At 40.2% G+C, this 23945-nt stretch overlaps 1 protein-coding gene across 6 annotated transcripts in view; it reads right to left on the bottom strand.

Moving 5' to 3' along the window:
* nfyc (nuclear transcription factor Y, gamma) overlaps nt 1-23945 on the bottom strand; it is a 91142-nt gene that overhangs the window by 6531 nt on the left and 60666 nt on the right. For 5 of the 6 annotated variants that reach the window (XM_072548630.1, XM_072548636.1, XM_072548632.1 and 2 more), the window contains 5 exons: nt 19730-19900; nt 17969-18046; nt 13003-13155; nt 7179-7289; nt 5836-5907 (listed from right to left, as the gene is read on the bottom strand). In XM_072548630.1, the coding sequence (XP_072404731.1) occupies nt 5836-5907; nt 7179-7289; nt 13003-13155; nt 17969-18046; nt 19730-19900 (585 nt within the window). The remainder of the gene's footprint in view (nt 1-5835; nt 5908-7178; nt 7290-13002; nt 13156-17968; nt 18047-19729; nt 19901-23945) is intronic. The other variant, XM_072548635.1, reaches the window with a different exon arrangement.

The following is a 23945-nucleotide window of genomic DNA, read 5'->3' as shown; positions in this document are numbered from 1 at the left end:
GATCTATGGATATGGAGACCAAGATCCCTCTGTTCCTCCACACTGCCAATAATCCTGCCTTTAAACCTTATTCTGCATTCAAATTCCAAAGTGGATGACTTCACACTTTTTCAGGTTGAAATCCATCTGCCATTTCCCAGCCCAGTTCTGCATTCTGTCAACATCCCATTACAAACTACAACAGCCCTTCACCCTATCCACAACTCCACCAACCTTGATGTCATCAGCAAACTTACTAACTCACCCTTGTCCAAGTCATTTATTAAAATCACAAAGAGCAAAGACCTTATTCCTGAGGAACACCACTGGTCACCAAGCTCCAGACTGTATACTTTCCATCTACTAAATGCCTCTATTTTCTTCAAGCCAGCCAATTCTGTAGCCAGACAGACAGATTTCCCTCTATCCCATGCCTCCATACTTTCTGAACAAACCTACCATGGGGAACCATATCAAACGCCTTGCTAAGTTGAAATTTGTGGTGAAAATAATGTTTAAAGATTCAGTGACTAAAGAAAAAAAGATAATAAGTTTTTCACAATTTAGAAAATCATCAAGAATATCTATTTGAGTTCTTTGAGGATGTGATGAGACAAGTTGAAAGGTTCAGCAGTGTGTATATGGATTTCAGTAAGGCATTTGATAATGTTCCCCACTATGGGCTCATTCAGAAAAGTTAGGAGGTATGGGATACAAGGATATTTGGGCTGTCTGGATACAGAATTGGCTGCCTGAAAGAAGACAGCGAGTAGTGGTGGATGGAAAGTATTCCGCCTGGAGGTCAGTAACCAGTGGTGTCCTACAGGGATCTGTTCTTGGGCCTCTGCTCTTTGTAGTTTTTATAAATGACTTGGATGAAGAAGTGGAAGGTGGGTTAGTAAGTTTGCTAATGACACAAGGTTGGAGGTGAAGTAGATAGTGTCAAGGGTTGTTGCAGGCTACAACATGGCATTGGCAGGATGCAGAGGTGGACTGAGAAGTGGCAGATGGAGTTCAACCAGGATAAATGCGAAGTGATTCCTTTTGGAAGGTAGAATTTGAATGCTGAATACAGGGTGAAAGACAGGATTCTTGGCAGCATGGAGGAACAGTAGGATCTTGGGGTCGATATATATAGATATCTCAAAGTTGCCACACAAGTTGATAAGGGTTGTTAAGGCGCGCATGGGGTTTTGGCTTCCATTAAATGGGGATTCCGTTTTAAGAGCCGTAAGGTTTTGCTGCAGCTCTCTAAAAACCCTAGTTAGCCCACACTTGGAACACCATGTCCTGTTCTGGTTACCTAATTAGAGGAAGGATGGAGATGCTTTAGAGAGGGTGCAGAGGAGATTTACCAGGATACTGCCTGGATTGGAGGGCTTGTCTTATGAAGAGAGATTGAGTAAGCTCTGGCTTTTCCCACTGGAATGAAGAAGGAAGACAGGTGACTTGATAGAGGTGCACAAGGTAATGAGAGGCACTGAGAGAGTAGATAGAGACTTTTCCTCAGAGTAGAAACGGCTGTCACGAGGGGTCATAAGTTTAAGATGATTGGAGGAAGGTTTAGGGTGAGACGTCAGAGATAGGATGTTTAAGCAGAGAATGGTGGGTGCGTGGAATGCACTGCCAGCCGTGGTAATGGAGTCGGAGACATTAGGGACATTTAAGAGACCGCTGGACAAGCACATGGCAATAAGTTGAGGGGAGTGTAAGTTAGGTTGATCTTAGATTTAGGTAAACGTTTGGCACAACATCGTGGGTTGAAGGGCCTGTACTGTGCTGCACGGTTCAATGTTCTTCCTTAATAATATTTAAAGGTTCTGCATCCACTGCCTTTTGAGATACCAACTGTATTAGATCAGATATCATAACCAAGCATATTGATGACTGAAGCAGAGAACATACGTTGCAAGTGACCTACAAGAGCGGAAAATCACTTGGGAGAACAACTGTACATTCATGATGATAGCATGAGAAATGGGAGAACACACTGACATAGCGCAGGCTTGGAGGAGAGCAGGTGTTCATTCTTGTTGCAAGGTAACAGAGGCCATGGATAACAAAAAATAGTAATTCGAAATAATGAACCACTCAATTGTTCCAGTTAGTATTTTGCAGAAAAGAGTATCTTCCATTTAAAACATAACTGAGAGGGAGCAAAGTTGAGTGAAAGAGAGAGGGGTGACAATTTTTTTTGGTTTAATTAATGGCTTCTCATACTTTAATATATCTTGCTTCATTTTATTACCCTCACAGTTAATAGTTGATGAATTTCTATTAGCTCTCACCCCTTAGGAATGTAATTTCATGGAAACAAAGCTGTTGTTTTGTAAATTATTTACCTACAACCTTGCCCCACCTCTAAACTTGTTATGCAGTCACTAAATATGATTCTGTACAATAACTTGTCTGTTGTCCTTCTAAAGATAAGCAAAGCAACTTGACACAGAAACAAGCATGTAACTGCAATTATTTGCTTTGAATTGAAAGTTAAGATGAGGAGTCAGGGCCCCACGTGTCTGCCACAGCTCAGCACATAGCACTTTTACCCAAGTCAAAAGCTTGTGAGCTTAAGAATCACAACAGAGACTTGAAGTCAATCTACGTTGACATTCTAATACAGGACTTAGGAACCGGTGGTGTTTTAAAGCGTTCAAAAGTCATGAATGCTGTTGCATAATTGCAAGTTCATTCTTGTTACAGCAGACAATATTAAAAGTTGAACAAAGTAAAAGAGAAGACAAATGACTGTAGTAATTAGGTGACACCTACTTTCCAAACCTGAAGATAATAAGAGTGAGGGAAGATGGTGCAGAGTTTGAGGCTTCACAAAGAATGAGTTGTGCCTCAATTTAAAGTCAGTGATTTGGAAAATTTTGTCCTGCAAACCAGATGGTGAACCATTAACCCCATGGTTACAAAAGAGGTCAGAGGTCAGTTTTATGTAAAGCGACAAACTAAGGGGAGGTGGGCCTAAAGAGAACAAATTCAAAATACCTGACTTCTCTGCGACAAGCTGGCAGGAGAGATGGGTCCTAAGTCCAAAATGCTGGTTAATCTTCAATCTCATTGCAAATTCTCAGTGTACTCACAATATATACCATAGAGATAAATTATGCCTAAACTATAACCTCAAACTAAGGAATGTCGAGGCAATACTCACCAAGACAATGCCACAAAAGCTATTTATTACTGGGACTGCTTGCTGATATCAATTAATGGTCAACAATAAAAAAGCTATTGCAGTGCAGCCACCAATCCTCCCCACTCTTCGTTACAAGTGGGAGATGCTGATTCAGAACAACTAATTAAACAGTAATTATCAAGGTATTATGGAACCGGGAAGGGGGGGGGGGGGGGGGGGGGGGGAGGAGGTGGAGGAGAAGAGAGGGAATCTCAACATAAATTACATTTAACTACTGAAGTTAACCACAATCTGATCAATAGAGAAAAAAAACACACATTCTTCACAGTCATACTGTCCTATTCAGTGCACACACTTCAATTTCCAAACTTGAAAACAAAACTGTAACAGGCATTGCTGGCAAATTTACAGATAATTCAGCCATGACATCTCCAGCTTAACAGATACCTGGTTGGAACATGAGCTGCAATGAATTTTTCAGCAGTGAGTAAGTACGTTGTTTAAGTGGTTTCCAAATACCAGTAGAATCCTCTTTATTGAGATTAGCACTATCATTTGCATCAATAATGGCCAACTGCAGCTAAGTTCAGGTATATAGTTCCCTTCCTGCAACCCTTGACACAATACATTCCAACATCTACCTCAGAAAGAATGACAATGAGTATACGAAGCATCAAGGAAAAAACTTTGTTCAGCCTAGCTTGTCTGTGCTGGCTCTATGCTACAGAAATCTAAAATGAATTTCAGTCTTGCACCTGCATCACCTCTTTTGAAACTGTACCCAATTTTCCTTTAAGATACAATGCTCTTCACTTCAAGCATTTCCCATAGCATTTCATGCCCCTAAAATATCTATTCTTTACATCAACAAACACCCAAATCCACCAGCACACAGACACTCAACTTTATTTATTTTAGCAACACTAATCACCATTAGAGAGGGGAAAGGGACTCCGTTCATTCGGGAGGAGGTGGGGTAATGACTGTTGTTGTTAATTAGTTAGTGAACCTACATTATAAACATTCCAACCTCCAATTTGCCTCTGGCAATACAGCAGTAAATTCACTGAACTGTGGTAATAATTACTCTAAGATTCTAACTCCTCAGTGTTGCAAGCTATGATTCTCAGTTTAATTATTTGTACAAAAACATAAGCTTATTTATTAATGTAACACATTATACAATTGCTCAATGGAAATGTCATTAGCAGATGAGTAAAGCTCAAGGACAAGTCAGCACAGCTCAGAACACCTTAGTTTTTTTTTGGTCAAACTAAAAAGATCCTATGACTAAGAATTCTGATAAGAAACGTATATTGGTGTAATAAATAACAACTTAAAAATTCAATATTTCAATTTGCTAGACATCTGTAAAGGACAGTTAAGAATAAATCATATTGGTGTGACTACAGTCACAAACTAGACCAGGCTTTTAGATTTATCATTATTTTTACAGGTGCAAGTTTTATTTTCCAAACATTGCTTTCTTCAAATTAGAATTCCAATCCAGAATTAGATTCTTATATTCTCTGAACTTGCTAGCCCAGCAACAAAACCACTACACTGAACTATAACAGGCTCAAAAGGTGAAGTTGGCAAAACATCAGCTGATGGATGAACATTTCTCCACGGATCCAGTTAAGAAAGGCACGCTTGCCTCTGCACCTCACCAAGGCAACAATCCCTTTGAAAAGAACTAAATCCTCTGCATGTTCCAACTTGTTTGCAAATTGTTTTCTATTTCCACCTAACATAACTAACGTTTGTGTTTAGCTATGGTTATGATTCTGAAGGGACTAAATAGGGTAGTCTGGTGTTACACAAAGTTTTTCCCACTCCAATCCCATTTTAAAACTTCAGAATTTGTGTGAAACTTTGAGGGGGCTAAGAGTCATTGAGCGAGAGGAGATTGAGAGTGGTGCAAGCAAAGCATCATAAAATCCCTACAGTGTAGAAGCAGGCCATTCAGCCCAACGAGTTGAGTGTAAGTGGATTTGATGGAAAGGGAGGGTTTCTCCATAACAATTAATGCCCATGCATTCACAGATTTTATTTGCAGCAGCAATCAGGCATCAGACAGCATTCCATCAGGGTATTCCCACAAACAAAAACTGAACATTAAAAGGGGTAGCACTGTTATCAGAAATCAGTTGAAGCGTCATCACAGCCATTGCTGCCTTTCACATTGTGACTGCACTAGTTTGGGAAAACTTCAAGTAGATACTGAGAATCTGCTTCAGCTGGCAGAGTATCTGAGGTTTGGAATGGTCTCAGGATAAGGGACTGATTATGTAAGACTGGAGATGTGAAGACATTACTTCAGTCAAATGGCTATGAATCTTTGAAATTCTCTACCACACAGGGCAGTGTATGTCCCACTGTTGAATACATTTAAGGGTGGAATAGACAGAATTTTGGTCTCTCAGGGAGTGAAGGGACACTGAGTGGCAGTAAAGTGGAGCTGAAGTTCAAGATAAACCATGATTATATTAACTATCAGAGCAGGCATAATGGGTCACATCATCTCCCATGCTCCTACTTATTGTGTTGTTAATGCAAAAACGTCAACTCAACAATCTACTCACGTTACAAAACAGACAGTCTATCTCATGTTGTATGCAGCTCAGAAAACTAGCTCAAATTATAAATATTTCCAGGAATTATGTCAGAAATAAAGAGGCAGTTCAAAGAATATCACAAAGGTAACAAACCGGTCCGTCAGTAAACTGGCTGTACTGTTGCTGCTGTTGCTGTTGTCCCTGTTGAACTTCTGCTTGTCCTACCTAGGATACACAAGAGAAGAAAGATGCACCAAGACAGGATACAAAAACAAAATAGAGTTTTCAATCTTTCCTGTTTAGTTATTTTCGAGTTCCCCAGATCACATATTATTCTGAATGTTGCAGTGACCTAACACCCTATCCAGCAATTAACCGTCATGTACTTATATGCATAAGGACAGATTTTGATATCCAGTTCTGCCTCTCTGTGGGAGAATGCCAAGCAACACACACCTAGTCGTTAGAGGTAGAGGCAGTCACCAGTGAGGTAAATGCTTCCTGGATGGAGAAGGCTCAAAGAGTTGCTCCTTGTGGTTAACAGGATTGTGACTTTGTCTTGAAAGTGGCTGCAGAAGCACTTAATGCAGACTCCCTTATCAGTTGCACACAGTTGCTCTTCATCAGTGAACACAGCAAGCCAGGTTGCATCAGGAGGCGGAGAAGTCAACGTGTCAGGTATAACCCTTCTTCAGGAAGATGTCTGACAACCAGGATAACAAACTGAACTGGACATTGTGTTCATGGACAGCAGACACTCATTACAAACTGATTGCACTCAGATCATCTTTGCTTCATGATCATGACTTTGATCTTTACTCAACATTTTTTTTCAATAACTCACTGGAGGTATAACTTCATTCCACAACCAAAAAAAGTGACTGAAAAATATAGAAAAATCTACAGGATGAAAAATTGCTTTTTGGAGTGGTCTGGTGAAAGAAAAATTTCTGTGTTTTAAATAAAAGCTGCAAGGCTGACCTCCTGACCTGAACCAGCATCTTCAATTGTTTCCAGGTGATGGAAAAAACATTCTCTCGGACATCAGCTTTTAAAATCCCTTCTCAAGACAGACAAAAGAAAAACGGCTGACAATCAAAAGCAAAACACTGCAGCTGCTGAGGGTCAGAAATAAAAACAAACTGCTGCAGGAATGCAGGTCTGGCAGCAGTTGTGGAGAGAAAAATAGGATTAAGGCTGCAGGTCCAATATGACAATCCCTCAGACTGGCAATCAAAGCTGAACAAGGAACCTAGGACTATGAAGTTTGTGAAGAGACTTTAAGTCACAAGGGTTGTTTGTTTATAAACCAATTGCTGACCATTTTTGCTGGATACATGTTAATGATCATTGAAATTATTGTTTTCCACTGCGAAATATTCTGCTTACATTCAGCATCAATCAGTTGAAATGAAACAAACACTACTAGTTATAATTTAACATCATTCATTCAATTTCCCAGCTCAGACTCCTCATACCATAAAACACATGCCTACCTGCTGTGCAGTTCCTGAGGCAAGGGTCTGGATTTGTCCCTGGACCACTTGAGTTCCAGATACAGGCTGAGCTAGCCGAATATACTGCAGTTGTCCTGCATTCAATTGCACCTGATGATCACAGCAAAATGAAGGCATCTCATTAAACAAAATACAAAGATTTCCAGTACTTTTCAAGTTATCAACCTACAAATCAGAAGCAAGAGTGGGCCATTAAGTCCCTTGAGTCTGCTCCGCAACCCACTAACTTTGTGGCTGATTGTAACCTCAAACGTGCATTTTCACCTAACCCAGTAACCTTTTACGCACTTAACAAGAATCAGTACACCTCCGCCTTCAAAATAGTCAAGGGTTTCGGAGCACTTTCTGAAAAGGTGGTGAAAGCAAACATCCACACCCCATGAGAAAAAAAACATTTCAGCTAACATGTTTTATGTGGGAACTTTTTTTTGTAAAGTGACACCTAGATTCTACCGTTAGAGGAAGCATCCTCTCCACATCTGCCCTTCAAGACATATTAGAAGTTTAAAATCAAGTCACAATTTAGTCTGCTAAGCTTCTGAAGGTACAAGCCTAGCCTGTCCACCTTTCCTTGTAAGAAAATCATTTCCTTTCGGATGCTTGCCTGGTAGACATTCTCCAAAATTAACAACATACACAAGATGACATTTTAATTTTTCACTTCTCATTAAATGCACAAACTTCACAAGCAAACAAGGCTCATTAACCTTTAGTCTCTGCTCTACAATAACTGGATTTAAATTACAAGGCAACATTTTCAGAAAGTTAAGTGAACACTCCTCTTTTACATTCAGAGATTGCAGGATCGGAAAAAAGTACATTCACACATAAGGAGGAATGACAAGATTTTTATTGAGCTCATTAAAATCCAAGTCTGGCTCTCGTTTCCACGGGTAGGTATATTTGTGTTCTCTTTTCCTACTTGTTTGAAGATAGTGGCTTCGGGCATAAGATAAAAGCAGCAGAAATTTAGCCAAACGACCCATCAAATCTGCTCCATCATTCAATCACGGCTGATCCTTTTCTTGCTTCCATAGACTTCTGTGGCAATGAGCTCCTGTGATGATGCTGCAACTTTAAAAAGGTTATTTTGTCCTTGGGTGTTCTGAAGAGAGGTTGTAAAGGCAGAGGAGCCGAAGAATCTAGTTTAACAATGGAAGGGGAGAGGCCAGTTCTCCCAGTTCAGGTTTCTTTTCTAGTTTGCTTTACCCGGTGCAGTCTCTGGATGTGACAGTCTAGGGGAGCTGCAAACTTCAGTAAGTAATTCCTCTGACTTTCTCTGAAATCTCTGGAAGTTGTTCCTTCCTACCTGCAAAAATCTGTGTTTGAATTTACCTTGTTGCCAAGGTGTGTTTATGGGATGCTACTGTATTGGAATGATTAATTAGTAGTACTTACTGTATTGGGTCAGTTAAACTTTCCAATAGTTAAGTTATTATAAATTCTGTTTTTTTCATTTATGTTTCAACTGTAGTGTTTAAATAAATTATGGTTTGCTTAAAGCAGGGTGGTTTGACCAGCTGCATCGCACCTATATCACCCTCTTCACATCTGCCTTTAACTTAAGAAAAAGTTAGGATCTAGGCTACCTTCTTAAAAAATATTTTGAGAGGATCCTACCTGGTCCATAACAGATTGGGGTTCTTGTCTGGATTGATTCTAGAATTCCACTTTGAGTTTAGGGTTGTTGGACTCAAAAGCAGTGAGTGGTAGGTACTAGTCTTTTGTTGCAGGTGTTGAATTTGGTTGATTTAAACAGTGCTTTGTGTAGCAATAGCTCTGTCAGCCACTGAGCTTTTTAGGGGTGGAAGAAGTGGCTTTGGGCGTTTTGTAAGAAGTGAGCAAGGCAAAGCTGTTGGAATTGGCAGACAAGATGGAGTTGGGGTTACCTTTCTCTGAGAGAAAAGGACAGGCAATTACTGCAATAACTTGACATTTAAATTTGCTGAAAACACCATCGAAAGCATTAGAAATGCATAGAGTTCAATTGCAGATGAAGCAGTTTGAACATGAAAAGGAAGCGAAACAGTTTGAATTATGGTTAACAGCAGAAGAATGGGAAAGTAGTGTTCAAACATCAGAAGTAGGCAATTAGACAGGAAGGTTGGCTCAAATGGATGGAGGTGAAGGCAGAAGGTAGGCTTAGTGAGGAGGATAGTGTTGATGAACAAACCCATTGACATCAAAGGTTTGGCGGGGATCTATTTAGACATATCCAAGCATTGCCAAAGTTTGATGAGAAGGATGTAGAAGCCTTTCTCATTTCATTTGAAATTGTGGCTAAACAATTGAGTGGCCAGAGACCACGAGGGTTTTGTTGATCCAAACAAAGCTGGGAGATAGTAATGCAAATACCTCACTAGCCCTATCAGAGGTGGTTTCTGGGGAGTATGAGGAAGTGACGAAAACTATTTTAAAGAGCTTGTGCCAGAAGCCTACAGACAATGTTCAGGAGTCTAAGGAGGGACCCTGGTCAAACATACACTGGGTTTGAAAGAGGCAAACAAAGTATTCCAACACGTTTTCCAAACGTTAAGTTATTCTAAATTCCATTTTATTTTGTTTGTGTTTCAACTGTAGTGTTTAAATAAATTCTGTTTTGCTTAAAGCCGAGTGGTTTGATCAGTTGCATCACACCTGGAACACCCACTCATATCTACCTTTAAAATAAGAAAAAAGTTAGGGTCTAGGTTACCTTCTTAATATATTCTGACCTGGTTCAATAATGTTTCACTGAGTCACTACAATCTGACGTAAGAAATTCCTTCTCATCTCAGTTCTGAAGGGTTGTCCCTTCACAGAGGCTGTGCTGTTGGGTCCTAGTTTCTTTAGCCAACAGAAAGATCATCTCTGCACCCATTCTATCCAGTCTTCTCAGTATTCTGTAAGTTTCAATGAGATCCATTCTCATCCTTCTGGACTCCAGACCCGGAGACCTCAAATGCTCTTCATATGACATGCCCTTCATTCCTAAGATCATTCTTGGCCCTCTGGACCCTCTCCAAAACCAGTGCATGCACACTTACGATACAGGGTCCAAAATGTTCACAATATTCCAAATGTAGTCTGACCACAGCCTTATACAGCCTCAGCTATACAATTCTGCTTTTTTATTGTAGCCTTCTTGAAATAAATGCGAACATTACATTGGCTTCCTACCTGCCAGTAAAGCTGCACGTTAACCTTAAGGGAATCCTCAACTGGGGTTCAGGTCCCTTTGTGCTTCAGATTTCTGAAGCCTTTCCCCATTTAGAAAATAGTCAACACCTCTATTCTTCCAACCCAAGTGCAGAACCTCACACTGTATTCTGCCACTTCCTTGCCCACTTTCCTAGGTTGTCCAAGTCTTTCTGCAGCCTCCTGGCTTCCTCAGTACTATCTGTCTCTTCACCCATTTCTGTGCTATCTGCAAATGTAGTGACATGCCCTCTTTGTATAATGTGAACAGTTGTGGTCCCAACACGGATCGTTATGGAACTTTACGAATCACCGGTTACAATCCTGAAGAAGACTTCTTCTGCTAGTCAGCCAATCCATGGCAATAGCCTGCCCCTAACACCAGAAGCTCTTACTTTATTTAGCAGCCTCCTGTGTGCCACCTTGTCAAAGGCCTTCTGGAAATCTAAACAGATCACATCTGCTGGCTCTCCTTCATCTAACTTGCTCACTGCCTTCTCATAGGATTCTAATGGATTTGTCAGGCATGACTTCCCTTTGACAAAGCCGTGCTGACTCAGCCCTATTTTACCATGTACTTCCAAGGTATTTGTTTGCCCTCAATGAAATGTAATGAACGTTTCAAACAGGTACTCTTTTTGCGCTAAGTTCCAGTTGCAGATGCATCAGCCTCCCTCTAGTACTCTGTCCAAATATATGTGACGGTTTAGAGAGAGAACATCAACTACTGATTCTTGGAGTGGAACTTACAACCTGATCCCATATCATCAGACACCTACATGGAGTATATTCCAAAATGGTTTACTGGAGGATGGTAGGCACTGGGACACAATTGACACTGTAACACACAAGCTGTCACGGTCAAATTTGGAAGAGTCATGATGAGGCCAATTTAAAAGAGTTAGTAACTCAACACGAAGCAGGGACTGAGCCTGGGACTTCGCCTGGGACTTCTCTGGTCTGCAGGGGGTTGATACACACTCAGCAAAGCAATGGGCCAAGTGAGCACAGAGGAAATAATAAGCAGCAAAACCGACTTAAATGGCCATGCCAGTTCACTACACTACACAAGCTGCTGTTCAAGATGAAGCTAGCTACCATCATCCTCTCCATGTAGGAACCAACAATTGCAAACCTTGATGTTAGGTTGACTCTAACCAATGGAGAGATTACCCCAATTCCCACTGACTCTATTTTCATTAGGGTTCTTTAAGGATTTCCATCCTTTGGGGTTTAAATAACATTTAAGCCACATTTTTTGTGGTTTTTATGAAAAAAATCACCCATCATTTCTGCAGGCTGAATGAAGTCACCCAAACCATCTGTCTCCATTAGACGAGGACAGCTTAATTTCTTAAGCCTTTGAGATCCTAGATTGATCTCACCACAAATCCACATGACCTCATCATATTGGATGGTGTTAATGACACTCTTCAGCACTTTTTTCCACATACTTGGATAAAACAATTAACTTTTAATGTACACTACTCATTCAGATCCATATATGACATTGTGGAGACAGTTGCAAACCAATCAGAGCCCCTGGATTGTCCCCCACAATAAGATCCTTTGTGCTTCCTCCCACTGGCCTGCAAAGATTCCAACCCATTCTCCCAGTTTCTCCAACTTCACTATCTTCTGCACTAGCACTTGTACTACCTTGGCTTAGTGCATCCTCATTGCAATTGTCAAACGGGCCTTAGACAATCCTAGTCATGTCTTCCCATACCACTGTCCAGGTCTCTGATTCCACCTTCAGGATGAGACAATGATTTATCTGTACTTCCTCTGATCTGGTATTCTATACACAATACTGTCCTTTTCACTGAGAAATGTAGGACAGATTAGGTTCTAGTACAAATCTGAACAAGTTCAACACTGTCCAGTACATTACTACTCATTCCCTCTCCATCATTATACCTGTGCACTGGCCCTCCAAATTCCAAATTTCAGGAACAAAATTATATCTCTGCTTCAAAGCAACAGCAAACCTTCTGGTATGAATTTTGGATTTCAACTGCATTCTTTTTATCATTTGTTTTTAATTTCATAACTGACACATTTCTATCACTCCCGCTTTAGCCCAATCTTTCCATTGTTAAAATGTTTAACAATGTCTCTAATTTTAAAAAAAATTACATATGCTTATTTCGAGATATACATCAGATATCACAGTTATCCCTGATTGTTGAAGTAAATAATAGAAACAATGTGCTCAACCAAACGTCGATTCCTTATTTTAGCCAAGGATGCAGAAGCGGTGTTTCCAGCTTTTATTGATTTTACTTAAAATACAAGTCTCCCTTATCTGGGAGAAAGATTACTGTACCAAGAGCCTCAGGAAAGCAACCAACAGGCACAAAATCAAGGTCTACTGGGACAGCATGCAAATCAATCCACTTAAAAAGAGTATTCAGACTGTCAATGCAACTAAAAGCTGGAAAAAGACCAGGACAGGGCAACATTGAGATTGCACGTCAAAGATAGGACAGCACTTCATGATCATTCTTCTGATATGCAAGGGCTGTGCAAGTGACTTCCTGACAGCAATTCATTTTTATGAGTATCAAACTGTCCCAGAGTCAGCTTATTTCACCATGTTAAAAGAGTATTACTTTATGCATACCGGTATTTGCTGTATCTCGCCAGTGTTGGTGATAATCTGTTGCATGACCTGCATGGTCTGTCCTGAATTGGACTGAGTCTGCTGTGTTTGATTCTGTGCTGGAACAATCTGTACCTGTTGTCCATCTCCAACCTGCATTGTCACTGGGGCAGTCTGCAATAAAACAGCGTGAAAGCAACCACCTTAATATTGTGTAACATCTAGAAAGAATTATTGTCAAGCACCATGCTTTTGTTACAATAAAATTTAAGGGAAATTAATACTTTAATGGTCTAGCTTAGGTTCTACTGTGGTTATTTTTAATCAACCTGTTTCGAAATGTGATGACACACCTCTGGAGCAGACGGAACTTGAACCCAGGCATTCTGGCCCAGAGTTGGGACAGTACTACTGTGCCACAAGAGCCCTCAGGGTCTGCTGTTTTCACAGGTATTTTAGTGGCGTTATTACTTTAAAATCAACCAAAATTATTAATCACTTGTGCAAATCGAGGTTAATTAAGGAAAGTCTACACCGATTTGTTAAAGGTCATTTGCATTTAGCTAACTTGGGAATTTTGTTGATGAGGAAACAGATGGTTGATGAAGGTAATGCTATTAATATGGTTACATAGTCTTCAAAATGACATTTGTGAAAATAATAGACTTGTGAGCAAAAGTTGGAACCCTCAAAACAAAAAGGGCAATGGCAACGGCAACAAGTGTACAAAGTTAGCACAATGGCTGGAAACAGAGTAGTAGTGAATGGTCCTTTTCCAGACAGGAGTTTTAGTACAGCGAACCCCTACTCTTCATGATCTATATCAATGATCTTGATCATTGCAAAAATACAAAAATTGGAAGTATTGTGAACTGTGAGGAGGATAATGCAGCATTAAAAGAGAAAAACAGAGATAATGTTTCGAGTCCAGTGATCCTTTTTTGAACCCTGGCGTAAACATTGGCTTGTTGTGACTAAAGGTCACTGGATTCGAAATGTTAACTCAATATTTCTCTCTGCAGATGCAGCCAGACCTGCTGTATTTCTCCAGCACTTTGTTTTTGCATAGTAAGGGTACAGTGATGGATACAAGAAAGTTATGTTAATTTTGTACAGAGTACAATTTTGTACTGCAGGAAAAAAGCATCATGCTTTTGAAAGTTCAGGACAGAATCACAAGAATGCCAAATTTCAAAAGGAAACAACAATCTATATCCCTTAGCAACAGGATGTGATTTGTTGGCAAATGAATTCTGATTGAGAATTTCACTTGCCAACCAATCTGTACTCTTTTTCTCATACAGCATCAATGATTTGATATTAGTTTGGTGAAACCAAACTGGGAATAACGTATACTGTTCTGGTCTCCTTACCTTATGCTTACCACAGAAGGAGTGCAATAAATGTTTATCAGGTTAATGCCTAAGATGGCCAAATTGTCTTGTGGAGGGATTGAATAAACTGAATCTGTGTTCTCCACAAATTCGAAGAGTGCAAGGTGATCTCATTGAAATGTACAAAATTCTTACACGGCTTGACAGGATATCTTTAGATAGGGTGCTTCCCCAGTTAGTGAGTTTTGAATCATGGGTCATAACTGCACGATAAGGGACACGGGGGTCTTTTAAGAGGGACAAAGGAGGTCTTTACATTCTGAGGATGGCGAATTTTTGGAACTCCCTAGCTCAGAAGTCTGTGAAAGTTCAAACATTGAGCAAATTCTAGACACAAATCAATAGATTTCTGGAAACTAATGATATCAAGATAACATGGGAAATTAGCAATGAGATACATGATCAGTCATACAGTATGGAAACAGACCCTTTGGCCTAACTCATCACGACGGCCAGACATCCCAACCTGACCTAGTCCCATTTTCCAGCCCATATCTCTCTAAACCCTTCCTAGTCATTTACCCATGGAAATGTCTTTTAAATACTAGAATTGTAACTGCCTCCAGCACTTACTCTGGCAACCTGTTCCATTCACATATCACCCTCTACATAAAATACATCCACTGAATGCAACTTTACCAAATCTAGGATGTTTGGATGATCTCACAATGGTGAAACAGGCTCGACAAGTTGAATGACCTGCTCTGTTCTTACATTTCTACTGCAAATGTCCAACAATTCTGTTTAGACTCCAATCCCCCCGCCTTGTGTTTTGACAAAAAGAAACAAGATCACATAAGAAACTTATCACACTGCTTACTTGTGTGATACATATCCCACTCAATATACTTCAGGAACTGACTTGACATTGCACTTGCAATGCTGTGGACAAACAGAATCCAGCCACAGCACAATGGGAACAGACCATCATCTGGGTTCCAGTAGCATGCAAGTACATGGTTGGTCAATTGTAAATACTGCCTTTTCTAGTCATGTTCTTTCCACATTTCTTTTTCTTTAAAGAAGAGGAGCCTGACTTTGAAAAGGAAAACTGCCTAGAGAGTAATTTCTTCTTATCCATGAATAAGGCAAAGCATTAAACTCCAAACACTGTCTCAAATTCCCAGCCCTATACTAGGTACCATCATGACCTTACACTGACCCTAGGGGGCCAAGCGCAAAAGTGCATTCAAGATTTGGTTTCATCTCACCCATCCCCTCTCTATTTCATGTTGTTGGGAGGACAACACTTTTATGTTAACTGTTGGTAAATCTTCCAGCCACTATTAGCATCTATCAATAAAAATGTGAGAAGATAGAAATTGCTGGACCATAAGTTGCCTATACTGGACAAAGAACAGGAGAACACTTCAGGCAGGAGGTCCTCAAACACAAAGTAATATTGGAAAGATCATGCCAAGAATTATAATGGATCAGCTTAGCTGGCACTTAGTCTGACAGGCAATTTTATGAACATTCTAGTTAGAAGTTATGCTATTTGTACACAACTGCTAAAAACCGTAACTGAGCTTTACTGCCTGTAAGAGGTTCCTGAATTTTCATTCTTTGTTGACCATAAATCAGTTAAAACATAGCAGACTTCCAACCTAATTTTTAATGGGCTCTGGTTTTGTAATGCAACCAAACAGGTATTTATCCAAATGTGAAGTTTACGGCAGAATTTGCTTTGCAAAACTGTGGGGGCTTTGGCGTGTTTGAAAAAGAGACAAACTATTTTCAGTAACAGAAAGGTCAATAACCAGAAATTTAAAATCAGAGGCAAAAAATGGTGAAAAATTGCATATCCTTAGGGAAAGAGTATGAAAGCAGCATGATCTCTGAAATTTGAATTATAACTAGAATTCCTACAGTGTGCAAAGCAGGCCCTTCGGCCCAACGGCCCAACAAGTTCACACCGCCCCTCCAAAGAGTATCCCACCCAGACCCATTACCCTACAATTCCCGTGACTAATGCATCTATACATCCCTGAACACTATGGGCAATTTAGCATGGCCAAATGACTTAACCTGCACACCTTTAGACCGTGGCTGGAAACTGGAGCACCCAGAGGAAATCTACGCATACACTGGGAGAATGTGCAAACTCCACACAGACAGTTGCTCAAGGCTGGAATCGAACCTGGGCCCCTTGCACTTTGAGGCAGCAGTGCTAACTGCTGGGTCAATGTGCCACTCCAAAACAAGTTTCTTCGAGAAAAGCAGCCTAGGTACGATGAAACAAATGGTCTCTTCCTGTGCTGCATGATTCAAAGATGGGTCACAACATCAGCAGCACTGAAAAAGATCACTCGATATATGGTGTTGTTATTTGGTTTTAAGAATAATAAAGCAAACTCCTAAATGCACAAGCTGGGAACTTTGTCAGGCAATTTTATCTGAACAATTAGGAGTTTAACTAACTCTGTCAAGTCAAGTACAGGGGGATTCTCATTTATCTGCAATATGCCACTATTTACGGGATAGGAAAATTTCTCAGACGGACCAGAGATTGTAACATAGTTTGACTTTGTTTAAACATTAGTATGCAGAATACAATGTGTGCATAAATCATTGCCCTTTAGTTTTAACATCAAATGTGTTTATATTGGATATTGATGCACAATAGCCTTTACCCTTACAAATCTTGTGCTATGCTCAATTCATGGTCTCAGGTGAATCCCACAGCAAACGCAATCCTGAAACCTCTGGTACACACTGTACTCCCACTAACATATACCTCAATGCATTCTCCGGGGACACATGAAAGACTGCTCAAAAGGACAGGTAGTCTGCTTCTGGTCATTCTCACAATTCAAGTAGATATAACAGAATAATTTTATCAGTCCACTGTTGTGCTTCAATGACAACGCCATCTACGGTTTCAATAGTACTGTCAAATCTTGAGAACACAGATCATGTTGCGTATGTACAACACACTCTTGCAGAACAATTTGGGGAAGTAATGGGCTAGTGGTATTACTGCAAGACTATTAATCTAGAGACCCAGGTAATGCTCTGGAGACCTGGGCTCAAAGCCCACCATGGCAAATGGGGGTAATTGTACTCCATAAAAATCTGGAATTAAGAGTCTAGTGATGACCATTGCTGTCAGAAAAATTTCTAGTTCACTCATGTCTTTTAGGGAAGTGAACTGCTGTCCTTACTTGGTGGAGCCTACACTCCAGATCAATAGCAATGTGGATGACTCTTAACTAGAGACAGGCAATAAATGCTGGCCTAGCCAAAGATGCTCACAGTCCATGAATGAAATTTAAAAAGTCAGGCACCATACAGAGTCAGGAAACAACTATAAATGGCATCTTGCATTTATATTGTGCCTTTAACGTTGCAAAATATCCAGATTAATTTATCGATTAAAACGTAATACATGCCACATAAGGCAGTAGGATAAGCCTGGTCTCACAGGCAAGAGGTGAATTAAAGTAAAAACAGTGAGATGCAGGGATTTAGGAAATGCATTCCAGAAATTAGGTTACGTGTGTTAGTGTTATGTACACCTAGACAGAGATTGAATAAACAAGGCAAGCTAAGAGAGAAAGCATGCATATTTCTTTTTCACAGGGACACATTACCGTAATGGAAGATGCTGTAGTCTGAGATTGTGCAACCTGTACTTGCTGTAACTGCTGGACAGTAGCTCCTTGCACTACCTGTGAATGCAACATTTCAAACCATTGGTCTCTCTGAAGGTCACAAGACTTTATTACATAGACGGCATCAATTAACAAATATAATCAATAATCATCTTCGCCACATGTGATTCTGCGTACACTTCACGTACAGTATGGTACTAGATTACTCACAGAGATGTACCATTATTATGGACCATTGCTGGCCATTATTTTGGTAACGTTACTGGGCTTTATAGCTTTTCATGGACATGACAGTATGTTTCCATATAGGAGAGTGAAAAAATGTCCAGTAAAATAAATTTATATATTGGAGCTTGTTAGAAAAATATAAAATGAACTGAATCCTGTTAAATGAATTAAATTTTGATCAGTTACAGCCATGTTTTTCCACATGCTCAACACATCTCAACCACATAACAGGCCACCACAAACAGCGGAAAGTTACCAACAAAGTGCAGCCAACTAGACTTGCTCTAAAAGATTAGCTCAAAGGATCATGATTGCTTGCCTGAGCTGCACGATGTAACACTACTGTACTTTTTTCAAAAAGGACCTTTACGTGTATGGAACGAGCTGCCAGGGGAAGTGGTAAAAGCTAGTACAATTGCAACATTTAAAAGGCATTTGGATGGGTATATGAATAGGAAGGGTTTGGAGGGATATGGGCCAGGTGCTGGCAGGTGGGACTAGATTGGGTTGGGACATCTGGTCGGCATGGATAAGTTGGACTGAAGAGTCTGTTTCTGTGATGTACATCTTTGACTCCAGATGACTGGGATGGGAGGGGGAAACAAGTGGGAGAAAGCAAATTCGTGGGGAATAATAACCAAGTCTACTTGTTTTGTTGTGTGAATTCAACATCAGTACACTACGGAGCTGAAGCTATAAAGCCAGCTGCTGGAGATCTGGCAAAATCTTGTCTCCTCTAGTAAGAGGCGCTGAAATGACTGGCAGACCTTGGTTTGTACAATAGATGGCTGGTCTCTGAATCACCAGTAAATCTGCAGTTGTGATATTTTTGGTCTAGCAAAATGGAAGGCTGTAATACTTTATTTTTAATGTTTTGAGTTTTTTTTATTCATTCATGGGATGAGGGCATCACTGACTAGGCCAGCATTTACTGCCTATCCCTAATTGCCCAGAAGGCAATTAAGAGTCAACCAAATTGCCGTGGGTCATTAGTGGATCAGGTGGGTTTTTCTTGCCCGTCTACAGCATTCATGGCTATCATTAGACGCTTAATTCCAGATTTTATTAAATTCAAATTCCACTATCTGCCACAGCAGGATTTGAACCCAGGTCACAAGAACATTACCTGGGTTTCTGGGTTAACTGTCCAGCAATATTACCACTAAGGCTATCACCTCCCCACCATTGGTTGAATAGAGTTTAATTTGTGGTTTACAATGGTCGGGAACACAAAAAAAAATCCTCAGGTTACGAAATATATTTTCTGACTGCAAGCATAGCATGGAATTCAAGGGCTCTTCACTAAATAGCAGCAAATCAAAATAACTCAAGCTCCAATAAATATTTAAATGAGACAAGGAACCAGCCAGTATGTAGTGTTTATAAATACATGGATTATTAAGATTTGAATGAAATACCTGAGAATTGAATTTTAGAACAGTTTAACTCTTAAACAGAAATGTTCTTTTTAAAAAAACTTCATGTTGTTCCTTAGAGCTATAAGCTCCCTACCTGCCCCTGTTGCGGTTGTCCAATGATGATCTGACTTGGTTGTATGGTTGTGCTACCAGAGCCCTGTTGACCCTGTTGCTGCCCCTGTACTTGCACAGTTGTGGGCTGTTGAGCTAATGTGAAGTAGTACTGCACTTGCTCTGAGCTTGGAACTGTCTGGCGAACTTCTTCCTGGGATACAAAAACAAACACAAAGTCCATCTACCTGAGATGAGGCAGTGTGAGGTTTGCTATTCCTGTTAGTTAAGGCGGTGTCACAGTGGACTAATACACACTGACCTCAGCTAAGATACACAAAATGAACAGATTCTCAGGTGTAGACAATAGACAGCAAAGTACTTACATCAAGCATGCCACAAATGTCATCTGTAGTATTCTCACCTTGATGAATATCCACACATCAGGAGCCCAATACCATCAGAGCAGAATTATCAATCAAACCAGGTTTTCTCATTCACAAACAGAAACCTCAGCATGCTGATCAAAGTACCACTTTGATAGTAGTTAGGTCCATAAAGCTCTCATTTCACTGAAGATAGCATGGAAAATATTTCAATTTCAAAGTCAACAGGACATTTGCCAGTTAAGGGATAATGCAAATGACTAATTTTACTTTCTGGACATTTTCAAGTGGCCTTAGAATTTTGCAATCTTACAGCAAGGAGGCGACCAGTCTCCTGTGATCATGTTTAAAAGCTGTTTGCAGACAGCTTGCACATGCCTCCAATTTTGACAGCACAAAATGTATTCCAGCAGTACCATGAATGTGAGGAGTGGGTGCATAAAACGCAACTGCTTTCACTGTAGGATATCATTGCAGCCAATCTCTGTCTCAGTATTGCCCAAGATTATAAAATACAGTACGCAGAAATCACAGAAGCTTCTCAATGATAATACTGGCAGCCCCTTGCATCAAGTTTATTGAGTGATTGAGTCCAATGCATTACCCTCTAAAAGTAAATCGACTCTGGGAATAAATCACATCTACCAGAAGAGACATAGGTCCAATCCATTTTAAGTTGTCATCTTTTCGAGCAGCAGATTGCCCTTTGTGTTTGGGTTGGAAGTGGAGACTTTAGGAAGAAGTGGGAAAAAGAGAAAAAAGGTTGCTAAGCATCCTCATCATGATCCAACATTCGCTGACGAAAAGCACATTCAGCTAGAGGTGCAGAAAACTGGTTTGGGTCAAGCTGTAATTCAGGGTAACAGTGACCTTGAAAATTGTTTTATACACAAGAGATTGTACCAGAGGCGGTCAAGGTTGTGTCAATCTTCTGCACGACTTGCTGGTTTGTTGCTGCTCAGTCTGTGTCAGTATGAGCAAACATCCCTCTCCCAGCTCAGTCAGACCACAGCTGAGAGTGTAGGATGTTTACACACACTAGAGCACAGTGTTAGGATGTGATTCCTCTGCACTGACATTAGATCTTCAAACACCAAAATGAGAAAAAGTTACGAAACAAGAAGGAAATTAGAACGTTAATTGCACATCAGCTAAATTAAAAGTACAGACGAACATTCTGGGACCAATCACCAGCATAGAAACACTCTGACAAAAGGTTCTAACAAGCATTGATTTGTAGTATTCCTTTAATTTAGCACTGCCATTATTTTCTGTTTTTTTACATTTTAGTTTCCAGTAGTTGCTTCTTTGGCTGGTTAGTTCATGTAAACAACTGTAAGAGTCACTGATAGGAGCATATTTTAAACTAAAGACCTGATGTCTGTTTTCTGTTTCCTTTAGTAGTAACCACCTCCCTACTTTGGTCAAGATTTTCAAGGCATAAAAGGGAACTAATAGTAAATAGGTGGAAGCTAGGTCTGCTACTTCAGGAACAAGGATTTAAAGTGATTGGTAGAAGGATTGGAGTGGACAGGAGGAAAGTCTGTTCCATTCAGAAGGTGGTGGGTGTCTGTAACCCACTAACTAATTTGATGTTGAGTGGAAAACTTCAACTCATTTAAAAGGAACCTGGATCTGTACCTGAAACACTATAAACTGCAAGGCAATGGGTCTGGTGCTGGAAGGTAGGATTAGAATGGGTGTCAAAAAGTGTGGTGCTGGAGAAGCACAGCAGGTCAGGCAGCACCCAAGGAGTAGCAGAGTCGACGTTTCGAGCTTAAGTCCTTCATCAGAACTTTTGTCTCTGGTCTCCAGCATCTGCAGTCGTCATTTTCTCCTAGGATTAGAATGGGTGTCTAGTTTATTCAGTCTGTGCAGATATGATGGGCTGAATGGCCTCTTTCTGTTCTGCAACTTTTCTATAGTTTCATTAGTCAACATAAAACTTAGAGTTAGACCTTTCAGGTGGAAGTTAGAAATACTTCCAATTGCCAAGGCAAAGGTTTGGAACTCTCTTCTGCAAATGACAACTGATCAAATGTAAATTTTAAATCTTAAATTGATGGCCCATCATTGTTTAAAATGTATTAAGAGACATGGGCTACCTCATGAAAGGCTGTTATGAAGTGTTGGAGGTAGTATATTGTTGCAGATAGGCAATTGCCTAATGGGCAGGAAATAACAAGTGAGGTTAAGGGGTTCATTTCAGGTTGCCAACTTGTAACCAGTGGGCTTCAGGAATTAGTGCTGGGACTGCAACTATTCACAATACATATTAATGACTTGCAGCAAATCAAGTGTAGCCAAATTTGCAGACTTCACAAAAATAGGTGGAAAGGCAAACTGCAAAAATAGGTGGAAAGGAATACAGTTTTTAAGAAGATATTAGTAGGTTAAATGAGTGGTCAAAACGTTGATAAATGCCATATACAGTGGGGTAAGTGTGAAGTTGTTCATTTTGGAAGGGAGAATAGATGAACAGAATAGTATTATTTAAGCAGAGAAAAACTACAGAAAGCTATAACACAAAGGAACTTGGGGGTATTTGTTCACAAAATACAGAAAGATAGCACACATGGGAGCAGGTAATTAGGAAGGCTAATGGAATGTTGGCCCTTATTTCAAGAGTGTTGGATTATAAGAGCAGGGAAGTCTTACTGCAACTACAGAAAGCTGGTAAGACCACATCTAGAGTACTGGAAGCAGTTTTGGTTTCCTTATTTAAGGGAAGGTAGCATTCATCGGAAGCAGTTCAAACAATGCTCAGTGGGATTATACCTGTTTTGAAGAAGCTGTCTTATGAGCAAAATGTTAAACAGGTTAGGACTCTGAGTTCAGCTATGTTGAGTGTCAAGAGAGTAAAGCAAGGTTGGATGGTCTTTCATGCGAAGAGTGTAATAGGCAAGACTGATAACTGAATGGGGTGGATTCACACTTGCAAGTATGATATTGTTGCCATCGCAGAAACATGGTTGAGGGAAGGGCTGGACTAGCAACTCAACATTCTGGGGTATAGGGTCATTAGGTGAGACAGTGGAGGATGTAAACAGGGTGGTGGAGTCGAATGAATAATTAAGGAGTCAATTATTGCAATAAGGAGAGATGATCTTTTGGAAGGGTCCTCAAAAGAGGCTTTGTAGGTAGAACTTAGAAATGTTAAAGGGACAGGCACTTTACTGGAATGTATTATAGGCCCTCAAAGAGTCAACAGGAAACAGAGAAGCAAATGTGTAGACAGTTCATAGAGGTGTGTAAGCGTAGTAATCAGGTAATTATACTAGGGGATTTCAACTTTCCCAATATAAACTGGGATCGTCATAGTGCTAAGGGTTTAGAGAGGGCTGATTTCTTGAAATGTATCCAGGGGAATCTTTTGTGTATCAATACATAGAAGGGGTGGTGCAGTGCTAGATCTGGTTCTAGGGAAATAAGTCGGCCAACCGTTTGATGTGGCAGTGGGGGACACTTTAGCGATAGCGACCACAACAAAAGTACGGTTTTGGACAAGGAAGATGGCCTGCAAAAGATGGCTTTGGATTTGGTCTGTCTATAAGCCCAAAAGAACCTCCAATACCTCCCCATTTCCTACATCAAACTTTGAAAGTTCCTCACAATACCTTTCCCTGAATTCTGTACCGACGTTCTTTTTTGCCAGAGTGAAAATTGAAGGGAAGTATTCGTTCAATACCTATCCAGTATCCTGCACCTTCACATATAGACTGCATCCTTGGTCCCTATTGGGCCCTACTCTTTCCTTGGTTAATCTCTTCCCTTCAATGTATTTATAAAATATCTTGCGATTCTCCCTAATCCTGTTCACAAGTCCTTTTCCATGCCCTTTTTTTTGTTCTTCCAGTTGCTTTCTTAAGTTCT

This window comes from Chiloscyllium punctatum, chromosome 27, assembly GCF_047496795.1.
Source record: "Chiloscyllium punctatum isolate Juve2018m chromosome 27, sChiPun1.3, whole genome shotgun sequence".
Lineage (NCBI taxonomy): Eukaryota > Metazoa > Chordata > Chondrichthyes > Orectolobiformes > Hemiscylliidae > Chiloscyllium > Chiloscyllium punctatum.
Note: the sequence above shows the minus strand (reverse complement) of the source record. Positions and strands in the feature narration are given on the sequence as shown.